This window comes from Carettochelys insculpta, chromosome 10 (assembly GCF_033958435.1).
Source record: "Carettochelys insculpta isolate YL-2023 chromosome 10, ASM3395843v1, whole genome shotgun sequence".
In the NCBI taxonomy this organism is placed as follows: Eukaryota; Metazoa; Chordata; order Testudines; family Carettochelyidae; genus Carettochelys; species Carettochelys insculpta.
Window position 1 is genome coordinate 6746746 of NC_134146.1, and position 16310 is coordinate 6763055.

General features: G+C 46.8%; 1 protein-coding gene across 3 annotated transcripts in view; it reads right to left on the minus strand.

The window, feature by feature from the left end:
* The window catches only part of LIMS2 (LIM zinc finger domain containing 2), a 45474-nt gene that overhangs the window by 20287 nt on the left and 8877 nt on the right, over positions 1 to 16310 (minus strand). For all 3 annotated transcript variants that reach the window (XM_075004563.1, XM_075004564.1, XM_075004565.1), the window contains exons 2-4: positions 3109 to 3268; positions 2276 to 2342; positions 1867 to 1987 (exon numbers count right to left, since the gene is read on the minus strand). In XM_075004563.1, the coding sequence (XP_074860664.1) occupies positions 1867 to 1987; positions 2276 to 2342; positions 3109 to 3268 (348 nt within the window). The remainder of the gene's footprint in view (positions 1 to 1866; positions 1988 to 2275; positions 2343 to 3108; positions 3269 to 16310) is intronic.

Consider the following 16310-nt stretch of genomic DNA (forward strand, 5'->3'; position numbering starts at 1 on the left):
CTGTCCAACACACACATCCTCCTTTGAAATCCTGTGCTGTGCCATTTGATGTGAAGGATGCACCTCAAGCATCTGTTTATGAACATCTGTAGCTTGTGATTTTAAGACTTTTTAGCATGCCAGATCTCACATCCCTACGAGAGCACAGTCTTCACATTCATGTTGACGACCCACAGTTTTGTCTTTGAAGATATTATTTGTGAATGCCATATGGGACGAAGAGCCTTATTCAACAAAAAGCCAAGAAAAAGAAAATGTGCTGTATGTGTGAAACTCAGTCTGCCTGGGAAAAGACAAAGATCTTCAGGGGGTTTTATGATTATTTAAATTTTGCCTCACGTGCTTTGTTTGGCCTGAAAAACACTTAATTTGCAAAATATGATCACTAACCTAGTTTAGCTTAACTACCCTTATTGGTAAAGGCTGCACCGAATGGAACACATCAGGGTATTATAACAAGCAGGGGAGGAAGGAGAAATTATGTGGTATAACAAGAGAAGAGGAGAATCCATGAGGTCTTCTAGGAACCTTGCTAAGCCAATCACATTGGCTTCTGGAGTGCTTAAATATACCACTGATAAGCCCAATAGAAAGCCACTCAATATGTCATTTCTATTCATATGTTCTACTCTTGTCACTGAGAAGGATCTCGCTGTGTCCAAGAGTTCAGATTCTAAATCAGTGGTGTCCAACAGAAATTAAAGGTTTGCCACAGCTCCCCTCCCCAACCCCCAAATAAATGTCACCCCCCAAATTGCCAGAGACTCACCAGAGCCATTGCTGGTGCTGGAGCCAAGCCGGGCTTGGAGAAGTCCCACGGCTCGGAGCCAGAGCTTCAGGAGCAGCCGCCGCTATGTGCTGGTCCCACCAAGAGAGTGCGCCACATGTGCGGCTCTCAGGACCCACATTTCACCACACAGCTCACCACATGTGCTAAATGACAAGCGTATTGGACAGTGTGGTCCTAAATTATTAAATCAAACAGCTTTTTATCTTGGTTAAGTGTCTGGACTCCTGACTGCCTTCCCAGGCAGCACTCTGCACTGCTCAAAGGCAACGGCCAATCAGAGACACAAGCCAAGAAGCTGAAAGAGCAGTCCATTAACTGTTATTCTGGAAGCTGTGAGCTGGTGTTATAAAGAGGATTATTTAAAAGGGAAGAAATTATGTTCCCTGGTGGCCTTTTTCCATGTTGATCACCTCTGCAGGTGGAAGCATCAAGACAATGACTCTCCCAAGCGCTAGTGGACAGAGGTAGAACAAAATTCACAGCTAGCTGCCAAACTGTCTGTCTCCCTTTATACTAGGATCTGCTTTTAAACACGTTTTCTGTCATGATTGCATTACTTTTGAAATTAATTCTGTAAATAACAAAACTTTTTGGACGTCTCTATACCTGTTTTACATATATAAAATAAATAGTTGCAAAAGGATCAGTGATGGTCTTTGTGTTAACAGAGGCTCCCCTGCAGTCTCTTATAAAGCTCAGGGTTCCCACTCAATCAGCAAACAGCCTGTGCAGAGACACCCGCCTTTCTCTCTCACATGCAGGTCAGCATCATGCCTGGAATCCTTTTGCTCTCCAACCAGCCGCCTGCCCATTCACCCAACTCCATCCACCATCTATTGGCATTCTGCCTTCTGACCCCTCCTTGCCCATGCTTCATTGCATGGCCAGTGTCCTGCCCATGGCCCTTTCTCTATTCATCTCTTTCTTTCTAATCACTAAGTCCTACTCAGGACTTACTCTGCACCTTTCCATTCTTCATTTACAAGTGTGTTTTGGTTTTGGTTTTTTGCTACCAGACCTCCTGCTCCCAAATCCACAACAGACCAGCAAAGCTCTAGGGCTCTGCTTTCTCTTACCTTCCAGCATTTTTTACAAAGCCTAGATCAGCAAGGACCACATCACAGAGCTCACAACGGAAGCATTCTGGGTGCCAGTTATTATTCATTGCCTTGATCACACGTCCAATAATAAATTCACCTGGAAAGATGCAAACGGGAACACATTTCAGTAGGAGTCTCTCCCCAAAATCTACCGTTGTTTCTCTTCAGGATATTCTGGCTCCAGGGCCCAGGATATTTCAACTCCTTGAAAATATCACTTCTTCATTCCTAACCATTGCCAGAGTAATTCTCTGGTCCTGTCCAGACATCCTGAGGCTCAGGAAGACCATAGGGTTAAAATTTTCATTCCCGGGGGATCCTCTCCCGCAATGACCTCTACTGAGAGAAGGGAAGAGGATAGACACTTTTGCAATGGAGATCTTACCACATTGCCCACAGCAGGGTGCAAACAGCATCTGAAAATCATGCTCACAATACTTTCGACCTTCAAACTGTTAACAAAACAGAAGAGAAAGTCCTCAGTGAATCACAACTGTTCATTGTAAAAATTCAGACAACATTATTAGAGTTTGCAGGCAATAAATCTGGAAATTTTGTGTTTCCATTTCCAGAACATGAGGATGTGGGAAATTGGAAAAACATCTTACCAGTCATGTGACAACAGTAAAGATCAGAGCACCACTTTTCTCCCATGCTGAGCAAGTAGTGCATTAAAATAAGGGAGATGGCAACATCCTACAGCTACAATGCTTCAGGCTAGAGCTTCTTCCTGTGTGCCCAGATCCTCCCTGCCTGGCTTCCTGCTATGGTTTTAAAGAAACCGTTCTGATACGCTCACAGCAGCCAGGGTCATGAAATAGAAGGAGGCAGGTCATGTACACAGGGGATTTCAGTTACCTCCACTGATCTCCCAGTCAGCAAAGAGCATCTCACGCGCCTGTGTCATATGATGCTGGACCAGGAGCATTTCACCTTGACTTGTTGAGGTGGTCCCCCCTCACTGAAGTCACTTTGGGACCCCTGCTGCTTCAGATTTAGTGGCAATGGCTGACCCAAACCCTCTGAGAGAACTAGTTACACTGGGAAGGAAAAGGCAGTGAGAAACACCGATAGGGCGAAGAATGACACTTGAAGCTTTATCCCACCAGACATGGAGTGCTCTCAGAGTTCACTGAGAGCCAGAGATGCTCTACATTTTCCAGCATCAGATTTTTAACGGGAGGCATTTCTATAGACCCGTATGGGCAGTAACCTCACCTCGTAGAAGAGTCCCTCTGGGAACTGTCGGAAACACTGAGCACAGACAAAGCAGTTCTCATGATAGAGCTCCCCGTTGCTGTTCACGATCCTCTCGGAGGGATCGAAGCGAGCCTGGCAACGCTCACATACTGCATTGGCGAGGGCATCAGACATATTACTGTGGGGGAAACAAAGGTGAAAGTCAGAACGTGAGCAACATTACAATTATCAAAGGAACATGCATACAGCACACAAGTAATATTCCAGTCACCAACATCAGCTTCTTGATTTTCATCCCTTTCACAGGAATAATTAAAGCAGCATGCAAGGGAATGAAATCAATAAGTTATCCAGAATCAATGTCAGATGGAGGTTTACATCCCACACAGACAGAGGGAACAATATAATCCTTTGCAGACCTATATGATGGATTTATTTGTCATATACCTTTGACCATCTTTCCTGCCTTCGGCCCACCAAACCTCCTCCCACCTACTTAAGCCAGACACCCTTCATTAAAACATCAAATCAATAAAAACCCTATAGAGAAATGTTTCTTCTTCCTTTTCCCCTCCAATGTAAAACTGTCCCACCCCTCTTCAATAAACACCATGCTTGCCTGAGGGCTAGGATGAGAAACCGTGAGTCCAGGTTTTCTATGTATTAAAATGTGGTAGCTTTAAAGTTATGTGTCTCACATCCTTACAGGGCTATGAATGGCAACCTTTAAAAATAGGGAAGAGAAGATTCCCAGTTTCCTGAAGGGATCAGCTTTCTTTAAACTCTGGAGTTTCCCAAGAGTATCTCAATTTAATATGGTTTTAGGTATAGTCAATATCTCTTTTTATATATATTTTTGTTATTCCCTCTGAGCTTTGCATGGTTGGGATGATGGTACCGTTACAGGCTGATGCATATGAAAAACAAACTCAATTCATATTTTAAGACAGCCAAACCTTTATAAAATAGCCTTCCTGTCACATGCGTTGTATATACAGGATACTTGAGAAAGAGGTATAAAAGAGTTAATCAGTACTTCCCTATGGCCTGCAAACATTTTTTCTTCCTTTTCGTCCATTTCACTTGTAATGTTAGTCCATCTTTACTTTGTGCTATGCATGAAATAAAGACCATGACAGTAGCTGTTCTGTCTTTCCCTAAATCAAAGAATCAGTATCTATGCAGGAGATTTCTTCTACACTATTAGCATTATTCTCTCTTATCTTGTTTTCTGCAAACATTTACTGAAAACAAGAACTCAATAAACATATTCTAGTAGTGGCAACTTCTGCTTCCCCTATCAAGGTGGCAACAGAGAAACACACATGGCACACAAGAAGTCTAATTCTTCAATGCTTTGTGTCTCGTACACTCCAGCAAAGCAAATATAAAATGGTTGAAAAATGTATCAAACTAGAATTCCCTACTTAGGTGGAAACGTGTCACATTCATTTAGCTGAGGTACAAGCCAAAGGAGAACCATGCCCGCTGAAGGGATTAGAATCAATAACAGTACTAATTTAGAAACATTTTTGTTTCCTCACCTCAATACCAAGGGCCGTTACACTCAGAGTCTCACCAGAATCATGAATAGACAGGAAATCCTGTAACCTTGTGGCCCACAGCTCATGATTTACAGAAACTCCAGACGTTTCCCTGAGTTCTGCTGGGGCAGCACAGGAACAGATGATCTAGAATGTCAGTGTTCATGCCAAACCCAAAAGCCCTTCCTTAGTATCTGAGCAATTCTGTTTCCCATCACAGCTCTGCTTCAATTTAACAACAGTGCAGGAAGGTTCATAATAGCAGGATTTTATGCAATAACTTCACCATTAAACATTAAAAAACAAATCAAAACGCTTGGTCCCTGGGTTCAGAGCAAGTTAAGCAATAAAAACTGGCACAGTATTCGAAGTATAAAGTGGTAGGATGTAATCTAGACGTCGGGGCAGGGAAGTAAGGACAACTTATGACCGGAGAGATAAAGTGGTTGAGGTAATATCAAACCTGAAGAAGAGCTCTGTGTAGCTTGAAAGGTCTCCCTTTTAGCAACTGAAGCTGGACCAATAAAAGGTATTACTTTTACCCCAGCCTCCCGGGTCCAACATGACTACTACAGCACTCCAAGCTTCTACCACTTTCAGAGCTCCACATATACCCACTCCCCATCTGCCCAACACAATGCACAACAAAACTTATTTCTGGTTTTCCTTAGTCACAAGCCTGAAGTTATTTTAAAACCCCTATATTTACATTTCCCTTTTAAGCTTATTTTAATTGCGGTTTCAGGAAGAGAATGGCTCCCCACCCACCGCCTTCCCCAGACACTGAGGTCCTTTTACCTCAATACTGCAAGAATGGAACTGGCCAGCATGAGACAACTGCAAGCTGAGGGCTCTGAATACAATCTGAACAGCCATATTCCTTAGGGATGTCAACTTTCTAATGGCACAAAACCAAACAACTTTGTCCAGCCCCCACCCTTCCCCAAGGCTCTGCCCTCCTCCTCTCTCACTGTCACCAGGCTGGGACAAGGGGTCATAGTCTGGAGAGGGCGAGAACACCAGGTAGGAATGCAGGCTCTGGGGTGGGGTGAGGATGATCAGTTTGGAGTGGGAGAGGAGGCTCTGGGCAGGGGCCAAGGGATTCAGCATACGGAAGGAGAGAGCCAAGGAGTTAAAACTTCATAACTATTAAAAGGTTAATCGTCAACATCACATGGAAAAATATAAGCAATAAATATCCTCAACTCAAATTCTACTAAATTCTCATTCGGTATTTTTCTTATTTTGTCTAACAGTAAATTTATGTTGTTACTGATGCACAATTTCTATTTATTGGTGTGCGTACAGCAAAATTAGCATTTTCTATATTGACCAATAAAAACCAAAGCCTGATTTGATGGAGATCTCAAAACGGGGAGGGAGGAAAAGTAGGGAAATTTACGTGACTATAGTAAAAATCCTTGTAATTCCTATGTACAGAGGAAAAGGACAATATCTGTGCCAGTGAGAAGCAAAAAAGATGAAACCAGGAAAATTAAACTACTACAAAAAGTACAACGAACTATGCACAGTTTTACATAATACCAGAAAATATTCCCTTAGAGATCATCTCAAAAGTTACTGGTTTTAAAGAACGATAAATTATGTTTACATTCCACAAGTTACAGAACAACATCCACCCCAGTGCATTAACGATCTCTGTTTCTTTTGGCTGTCCTGCCAATGAAAAAAGGCAGGAGTAAAATGGCACATGGAAACCTAAAGGTCAGCTCCTACAGCCATCCAGCATTCCCAGAATAATTTTTTTCTAATGCAGAGAAAAGCTCAGCTGGTCAAGTGCCTACAATCCACAACCTACTCATTTTCTCTTCTCTACCCAACTACTCTCCTCTGGGAGGCAATCAGTTTGCAGCTGCTTGGGGAGCTCTCTTAGCCACAGATGCCCCACCTACACTACACTTATTATTAGATTCAAGGTTCCTATGGATAACATGATTGTTCCTTGCCTCAGTTACAAGACAGCTGAAATCTGTAGGGAGCATAAGTTTTTAAGCACACTATGGCTACATCTACATGTGAAGCCTACTTCGAAGTAGCTTATTTTGATGTAGCGACATCGAAATAGTCTATTTCGATGAATAACATCTACACATCCTCCAGCGCTGGCAACGTCGATGTTCAACTTCGACGTTGCGCAGCACCACATCGAAATAGGCGCAGCGAGGGAACATCTACACGCCAAAGTAGCACACATCGAAATAAGGGTGCCAGGCACAGCTGCAGACAGGGTCACAGGGCAGACTCAACAGCAAGCCGCTCCCTTAAAGGGCCCCTCCCAGACACAGTTGCACTAAACAACACAAGATCCACAGAGCCGACAACTGGTTGCAGACCCTGTGCATGCAGCATGGATCCCCAGCTGCGGCAGCAGCAGCCAGAAGCCCTGGGCTAAGGGCTGCTGCACACGATGACCATAGAGCCCCGCAGGGGCTGGAGAGAGAGTGTCTCTCAACCCCTCAGCTGATGGCCGCCATGGCGGACCCCACAATTTCGATGTTGCGGGACGCGCAATGACTACACGGTCCCTACTTCGACGTTGAATGTCGAAGTAGGGCGCTATTCCCATCCCCTCATGGGGTTAGCGACTTCGACGTCTCGCCGCCTAACATCGATGTTAACTTCGAAATAGCGCCCAACACGTGTAGCCGTGACGGGCACTATTTCGAAGTTAGTGCTGCTACTTCGAAGTAGCGTGCACGTGTAGACACGGCTTATATGTATCACAGCTATGTTGTAACCAGGCCAACGGACAATTGCATCATAAATGGGTACCCAGATTTTATTGTATCTCTAAGGTTGAGAGGGCCGGATAACAACAGATCTTGCATATCCATGGCTTAAGTTCTATACTCGTTATCTCTTCATCCCTGATGCTTCATTCAGTCTTACTGAAGACATTTATTCCTTTGATCTCAAAGGAAAAAAAAAGAACAACAGGATTTACTCTCACTGTTAACTTTAAAGTAGTCTCGCAACAGTTACTACAAGATGCTAAAATACAAGTTGCTTTCACAGTGTAGCCTCAAACCAGAAAAGCTTCCTTGTTATTCCAAGCAATGTGTTAATTTACTGCGTTGTACGCAGTAAACACAGATGTCCACACTGTTTAAATAATAAGCTTATAACACAAAGGCAGGAAAGACAACTCAAACAAAGTATATGACAAAACATCCTGAGAATTTCCAGCACAGTGACAAAGAGTGGTGTCTGGCACAGTGACAGAACAGAGCAATGAATTTTCCAGTCTTCCACCAATTTGAATCCTAACTTGTACTGACTTTGGTTTTAAATGCAGACATTTCAGGGAAGCATCACATTATGTACTACTTTAATCAAAAGTACGGGTGTGTCTACACTTGCATTCCTCTTTCGAAAGAGGTATGCAAATGAGGTAAATTGAAAATGCAAATGAGGTATAAATTTGCATATTCAGCACCTCATTTGCGTATTCTAATTTCAAAAGAGCTTCTTTTGAAAGAGGAATGTAAGTGTAGACGCACCCTAGGTTTCTCAGATAAATATGCTCACACTTTAGAAGTTCGTTCTGCTGGACACTAGCACTGATCTAAACTCTAGTAAAAACCTCTGACAATAGTGTATGTGTGATGAAAATTACAGGCAGTAGTTGCAGGTGAGACACACACAACCTAATCACTATTGGATTTAGGACTATTTTAAACAGTCAGCAAATTGAGCTTCTCTCCCTCCCAAACAAGAAAGAGAAGTTACTCACTTGTAGTAACGATGGTTCTTCGAGATGTGTCCCTGTGGGTGCTCCACAGTAGGTGTTGGGCTCGCCCGGCACCGCAGATCGGAATTCTTCTAGCAGTTTCCACTGGATCGCGCATGTGCTGATGCACGCCACTCCGTTGTGCGCCCTCGGTCATGTGTGCAATCCGGTCCCTGCCAGTTCCTTGACCAACCGCCCCAGATGCTCCTGAAAAACACCGGACAGAGATCCGAAGCGGGGAGGATGGGCGGGTGGTGGAGCACCCACGGGGACACATTCGAAGAACCATCGTTACTACAAGTGAGTAACTTCTCTTTCTTCTTCGCGTGGTCCCCGTGGGTGCTCCTCAGTAAGTGACTACACAGCAGTAACCCAAAGTAAGGAGGTGGGTACTCGATTCATGTGCAGCTTGCCCTTGAGAGGACTGCTGTTGACAGACGGGTATCCTCATCGAACACCCGATGCAGGGCATAATGCTTGGCGAAGGTGTCGTAGGATGACCAAGTCACCGCTCTGCAAATGTCTTTCAACACGATTCCCTTGAAGGAGGCCGTTGATGCCTCCACCGCTCTGGTGGAGTAAGCCCTGAGCGGGGCTAGCAAAAGGGTCTTTTGAAGCTTGTAGCACAGTTTTATACAGGACACAATGTGCTTTGAAATTCTCTGGGAAGAGAGGCCTTCCCCTTTCGACCTGGGAGCGAGAGACACCAGAAGCCTGTCCATTTTCCGGAAGGGCTTAGTTCTGTCTATGTAAAAGGCCAATGCCCTCCTCTCATCTAGGAGGTGCAGGCGCGCCTCCCTTGCTGGAGCTGTGAGGCTTCGGGTAAAACGAGGGTAATACTATTGGTTCATTAATGTGGAACTCCAAGGAAACTTTCGGAACGAAGGCTGGGTGTAACCGTAAGATCACCGCCTCCTTTGAGAATACTGTGCAGGGCGGCGTTGCCATCACTGCTGCAAGCTCGCTCACCCTGCGGGCTGACGTAATCGCAAGAAGGAACGTCGTTTTCATGGTAAGTAGTCGGAGGGGTACCGTGGCTAATGGTTCAAAGGGTGGTCCCAATAGCGTGTGGAGTACCAAGTCCACACTCCACAACGGTGGTAGCGGTTTTCGAGGAGGGTACAGGTTTACCAGCCCCTTCAAGAACCTTGTGACAATAGGATGGGCAAATACAGTGGGCCCTTCCTCTTTGTGCTGAAAAGCTGATATAGCTGCGAGGTGGACTTTCAGCGAGGACAGAGAGAGCCCGTCTCGTTTGAGGTCCAGCAGGTATTCTAGAATTACAGTTATAGGGACATCCAGAGGAGCTAACTGTTTGGCAGAGCACCAGGTGGTAAAGAGTGTCCATTTCTGTACGCAAGTCCTCCTGGTGGAGGTCCTTTGGCTACACTCTAAGACTTGTCTTACTCCCTCCGTACATGTGCTCTCTAAGGTGCTGAGCCATGGATTAACCATGCTTGTAGGCGGAGTCCCTGAGGGTGCGGGGGCACTGTGGACCCCTGAGCCTGTGTGAGTAAGTCCGGCGCTACCGGTAGGGGGAGTGGTGGATGATCCGTCATGCGCAGAAGCAGGGGAAACCATTGTTGTCGGTCCCAAGTTGGAACTATGAGTATCATGCGAGCTCTCTCCCTTCTGGCTTTCTGCAGAACCTTGTGGATAAGTGTTGTTGGGGGGGGGGGAACGCGTAGAGTAGAGGGCCCTTCCATGAGATCATGAAGGCGTCCCCCAGGGACCCCCGCCCTATTCCTGCTCTGGAGCAGTACTGAGGGCATTTCTTGTTGCGCTGGGTGGCAAACAAATCGACTTGGGGAAAACCCCAGGTGCGAAATATGCATCGTAGCAGGTCGGAGCGGATCTGCCATTCGTGCTTGAGTGCAAAGCACCTGCTCAGTTGATCTGCCTTCACATTGTGGGCACCCGGCAAGTACGAGGCTTTCAATGTTATGTTGTTGGCAATACACCAATTCCACAATCGGACTGCTTCTGCACATAGCGCACGGGACCGTGCCCCTCCTTGTCGATTGATGTAGAACATGGTGGAGGTATTGTCGATACTGATCCCGACTACTTTGCCGTCCAGGTATTTCCGAAAATGTCTGCACGCATTGAACACTGCTCTGAGCTCCAGTATGTTTATGTGCAGTGTCTGTTCTGCGGGGGACCATAGCCCTTGCATCACCTTGCTGCCAATGTGCACTCCCCATCCTATGTGGGAGGCGTCGGTTGTGAGAAAAATGGAAATTTGCGGTTGGTGGAAGGGCACTCCCACTAGCAGGTTCTTGGGATCTGCCTACCACGCGAGCGACTTCCGTACCTCCGTCGTGGGTGATACTACCCTGTGAATGGTATGGGCTGCCAGTCTGTAAACGCTCGCCAGCCAATGCTGCAGGCTTCGCATGTGTAACCTGGCATTCTGTACCACAAACGTGGCGGCCGCCATGTGCCCCAACAGTTGCAGGCGTGTTAGGATCGGCACTGCGGGGCTGTACATCATGACTTGCACCAAGGATTTGATGGTGCAGAAGCGGGCATCAGTCAGGTATACTCTCGATGCGATAGAGTTTATGTGCACCCCTATGAACTTTATATCTTGCGTGGGTTCGGTCTTTGACTTTGCAAGGTTGATAACTAGGCCCAGTGAAGTAAACGTGTTCGCGGTAACACGTATCATGCGTAGGACCTCTGCCTTTGAGGCCCCTTTCAGTAGGCAGTCGTCCAGGTATGGAAAAATAAACACGCCCTGCCTGTACAGGTAGGCTGATACCACTGCCAGGGTTTTCGCAAAGACTCTGGGTGCCGAGGATAGGCCGAACGGAAGAACCCTGTATTGGAAATACTCCCCGCCGACCATGAAGCGGAGGAAGCATCTGTGTGCCGGGTGGACTGTTATATGAAAGTGAGCATCTTGTAAGTTGAAGGCTGCAAACCAGTCTCCATCGTCAAGTGCCGTTAGTATGGCGGCAACTGTAATCATCCAGAAGCGCTGCTTGCGCAAGTATCTGTTGAGGCCCTGAAGGTCCAAAATCGGCCTCCAGCCTCCTGTTTTCATCTCTGTTAGGAAGTATCATGAGTAAAAACCTTTCCCTTGGAATTGTTCCGGTACTCTTTCCACCGCCCCTATGAACATGAGGTGATCTACCTCCTGCTTCAGCCTCGCCTCGTGAGAAGGGTCCCTGAGAAGAGGCCGGGTGGGAGGTTTTGTCGGTGGTAGTGACTGGAAGGGGATCGTGTAACCCGTGGCTACAATTTCCAGCACCCATTTGTCTGTTGTGATATTTTGCCATTGGGAGTGGAACGGTTTGAGGCAATGATGGAACATGAGGTGAGAGTGGCATTGAGCGATGGTGTTGATAGTGCAGTCCTCGACATAGCCGTCAAACTTGCCGCCTCTGGGCTTGCCCCGAGGTTGTGCAACTTTGTTAAGAACGTCGTCTGGGGGCCCTGTACTTTTGCTGCTGTTGATGGCGCCCTTGGTCACAGCCTCGCTGATATTGTGCACGTTGTGGCTGGTAAGTGTAGCGCCTTTGCTGAGGATAGAATTTCTTTTTCTTGTATGGAGGAGTGTAGATACCCAAGGTCTTAAGTGTGGCCCTCGAATCTTTGCTAGAGTGGAGGACCGAGTCGGTTGATTCTGCAAACAGCTTTTGCTTGTCGAAGGGAAGATCCACGATCTTCGCCTGTAGATCTCTGGGGATACCAGACGTCTGGAGCCAGGACTCCCTACGCATTACCACTGCTGCAGCTGTTGAGTGTGCCGCTGTGTCCGCCACATCCAGGGCAATCTGAACTCCCATTCGCGAGGCCACGTAGCCCTCCTGGACGATCGCCTTTAACACCGGCTTCTTGTCCTCCGGGAGGGAATCCATGAGAGAGGTAAGTCTAGAGTAGTTGTCAAAGTCATGGTTTGATAAATGTGCCGCGTAGTTTGCCATTCTCAGTAATAAGGTAGAGGAGGAGTAGACCTTCCTGCCGAACACCTCTAATTTCTTAGCATCTTTATCTGACCCCCCCTGATTTGTACTGACGCATCTTTGACCTCTGCTGGGACGATTCGACCACCAAAGAATTGGGCTGTGGGTGGCTAAACAGGAATTCCATGCCCTTGGCTGGGACGAAGTATTTCTTATCTGCCCTTTTATTCGTAGGCGGAACAGAGGCCAGAGTCTGCCATATATTAATGGCTGACTCCATAATGGCTTCGTCCAGTGGAATAGCGATTTTAGATGAAGCCAGGGGTCTCAAATTTTTCAGGAGTTTATGATGCTTCTCCTGCACCTCTGCTATTTGAATGTCCTGCGTGTATGCTACTCTTTTGAACAGCTCTTGGAATTGTTTAAGGTCATCCGGAGGGGAGACATCCCCGGGGACAATTGCCTCATCTGGGGAGGATGAGGAGGAGCCACTAGGATAAACCTCCCCCAAGTCCTCTGGCTCCCGAGTTCGCTGGTATGCTTGCTCCCTCGTGGGAAGTCTCGGGACTCTGGACCAAATTCCCCCTGGGACAGCTGCGTTCCTCTCCCAGAGCGAGAGTGTACACGGGGGTATTGGCGAGGAGCGTGAGGGGATCTGCCCCTGGATCTAGACCTCCAATGTCGGTGTTCAGTATGATGAGGACGGCCATAACAACATGGACAAGGGTCCGGTGATGAAGACCTGGACCACGATCGGAGTGTGTACCCATGATGTCTGGGACAGCAGGATCTCCGTGACGACATTGATAATGGTGAAGCTGGTATGTGATAGCACTCATAGGGATCCATGCCCAAAAAGGGTGAAGGTGGCCTGAGCCAAGGCGAAGGTGGTTGGAGGAACAGAGAGGGAGGTCCGAAATAGGCCGGTGGAGTTGCCGCCCTGCGACGCGGCGTGTGTATCTCGGGGGTCGGGGGGGGAGGCGGGCGCTGGGTGATAACGGCATCGCAGCCCTGCCTGGAGATGGACTGAGGTGCTGGGTTTTGGCTCTAGCTTTCCCCTGCCCCTGCAGGGTGGGCGCCGCCCCCTCCCGTGCCAGGGATCTCGGCCCTGCTGTCGGTGCCACACTCAGTACCGTCATAAGCAGTGCCACGCAGGTAGCTTCCTCCGGCGCCACTGGGCCCCGTGCTGGGTGCCCCTGCGCCATCGGCACCGTGAGAGCCAGTGCCGCGTGAGGCGGCGCCACCGATTCCGACACTTGCTGCGCTGGAGTCCGCGGCACCCTCAGTGCCAACGGCTGAATAGCCGGAGGCCCGGCCCCGGCCACGTGCGCGACCGCGCTGCTGCTTTCATCAGCCCGCGGCTCAGGGCTCTGTGTTCCGCTCGTCCTGCTCGCTGAAACCTCCGGCAAGGATCGAGCGGGAAGAGTTTCCTCTTCTTTTGCACAGAGGGGGTCAAAGAAGCCGCCTTCCTTGTTTGCGACCCAGAGGGCCCTTCTGTGTGAGGCTTCTTCGGTGGCTCAGGCTGAAGGGCCTTATCAAACAAGATCACTTTTTGAGCCTCATCTCTCTGTCCTTCCTGGCCCTGGCTGTAAGCTTAGCACAGAGCGAACACTTCTGGGTAACATGGGACTCCCCCAGGCAGCGAATGCACTTACTATGCCCATCAGAGGCCGGCATAGCCTCGTGGCATGACTCACACTTCTTAAACCCCAAGGAAGACATCGCGGTGAGTCTTTACTGTTAATAGGGTACTTAGGCGCTAATAAGTGCGTTCTACAACCCAAATAACATTCACGGCCTTCAGGGTAGCGGACGGCTTAACCAGCCTTCTTTGTCCGCTCCCCTTCCCTCTGTCCTTCTCTCCTACTATTTTGTATGTTTTTCTTTTTTTTTTTGCTTCTCTTTTTTTTTTTTTTTTGTATAATAGTAAGAACAACGAGCTAACAAGTAAAAACAACTATCTTATCTGTCTCAGGCTTTAGAGCTGGAGCGGATTCCGTCTGCAGCCACTGGCGGTTGAGAAGGAACTGGTGGGGACCGGATCGCACACATGACCGAGGGCGTGCAAGGAAGTGGCACGCATTGGCGCATGCGCGATCCAGTGGAAACTGCTAGAAGAATTCCGATCTGCGGTGCCGGGTGAGCCTGACACCTACTGTGGAGCACCCACGGGGACCACTTGAAGAAGAATCTGGCATTTCACGCTATAAGAAGACTGTTGAAAACGTGACAGGTCAGACTCTTCTGCTGTTCCTTCTCTTTTCAAACAGCTCCATCAAAAACCTCAGTAATGATGCACAGCTGGTGCCCCTGAATCGAGAAAGGAATCCAGGTAAACAGCTGACATCACAAAGAAAGTACAGGACCAACTCAAGCAAATGGATTAGGGGGAGTCAGCACGAAGCACATGGATGCAAACCAAGGTAGATAAGGCTAAAGAAAAATCAGATGCAAAATCTCTGACATCACAACCAGTTTTACTCCCCTGATTTAGAAAACTCCTGCTGTGTAATGAGTGTTATGATACCACTCTCAAGGCAGCAGGGTACACGAGGAACATAACTCAGCTTGCAAATCCACAAAACACTTCTGTGATGCATAGCACATTGCAGAAACTGACAGTTTGAAATCATGACTACAAGTTTAGTATTTTATTATATTTTATTGTAACGGAGAGGTAACAAGAGTCTTGCTGTATAATCCTAGAACAAAACATTTTACTTCACATAAACGATTTCCCACCACTAAGGATGGATGCACTCAGTTTACTGGGGAAGAATGTTAACACTTCACCCTCTCTGCACATGCCTGAAGAGTCATTTTAACTTGCTGATGATCTGAAAAATCCAACAATGTTGAAAACAAAGTGTAAGAAAGAAAGGCCAAGATACCACAGTGATGGATGTTATAAGAACCTGGAGAGTCATCACACATACACAAGAGAATTTCACCAGAAATAATAATTCCCCACCGCTTCTGCTCCAGCAGAGGTAGCCTTTGTCAGATCCAGGCTCTGGAAGGCTCCATGTTTGCACCATTCTGTTAGTTAAAACTGAATGGCAATAAAAAGGCAGAAGCCATCAGAATCTCATCTTCACTAAAATTCCCACTGACTCAGCTGAACCTGTGGTAGCAGTAACAGGGAAGATTTTTCTAATGAATTTCTCAGTGTAGCCAAGGACACATAACTTTATATTGGGACACTGCTAAACTATGTCTCACATTAACAGAACAAAAGAGAAAATAAGAGGAACTATCTGACTACTAAAAATCTCCCAACTCTCCTGATCATGATTTCCCGTTTACCTAAAATTCAGCCAACATGGTGACCAGGATGAGTGTTCTCTCTTTAAAAAGAGACATGATCATCTTATGCAATTGTTCTACTAAGTATCATTTAAGGATATTGAGAATAGAGAAGAATACTCCTATATTCAATTTGTACACATCATGGATTTGACAGCCCTATGGCTACGTCTACACGGACACCAAACTTCGAAATGACCACGCAAATGGCCAAACTGAAGATTACTAATGAGGCACTGAAAGGCATGCCGCCAGCCACAGCTCTTCGAAATTGCTGCTTTTCTCTCCCGCGCAGCTTGTCCAGATGGGGGTCCTTTTCTAAAGGAACCCGCCATCTTGGAAATCCCCTTATTCCAATGAGCTCATAGGAATAAAGGCACAACATGAAAATATGTACTGAACTTGTCAAAACACCAAGTGTGTTATCCCCATGAAAAATACATGGCCTTCACCTAAACCAGGCTCTCAACCCTTCCAGATTATTGTACCCATTTCAGGAATCTGATTTGTCTTGACTATCCCAAGTTTCACCTCACTTTAAAACTACTTGCTTACCAAATAAGACATAAAAATACGAAGGTCTTACAGCACGCTACAGCTTACTTTATTTTTCTATATAATTATAAAATAAATTAATTGGAATTTAAATATTGTACTTACATTTCATTGTCCATATGACGCTTTAGTTAGTACTGACTTTGCTAGTAC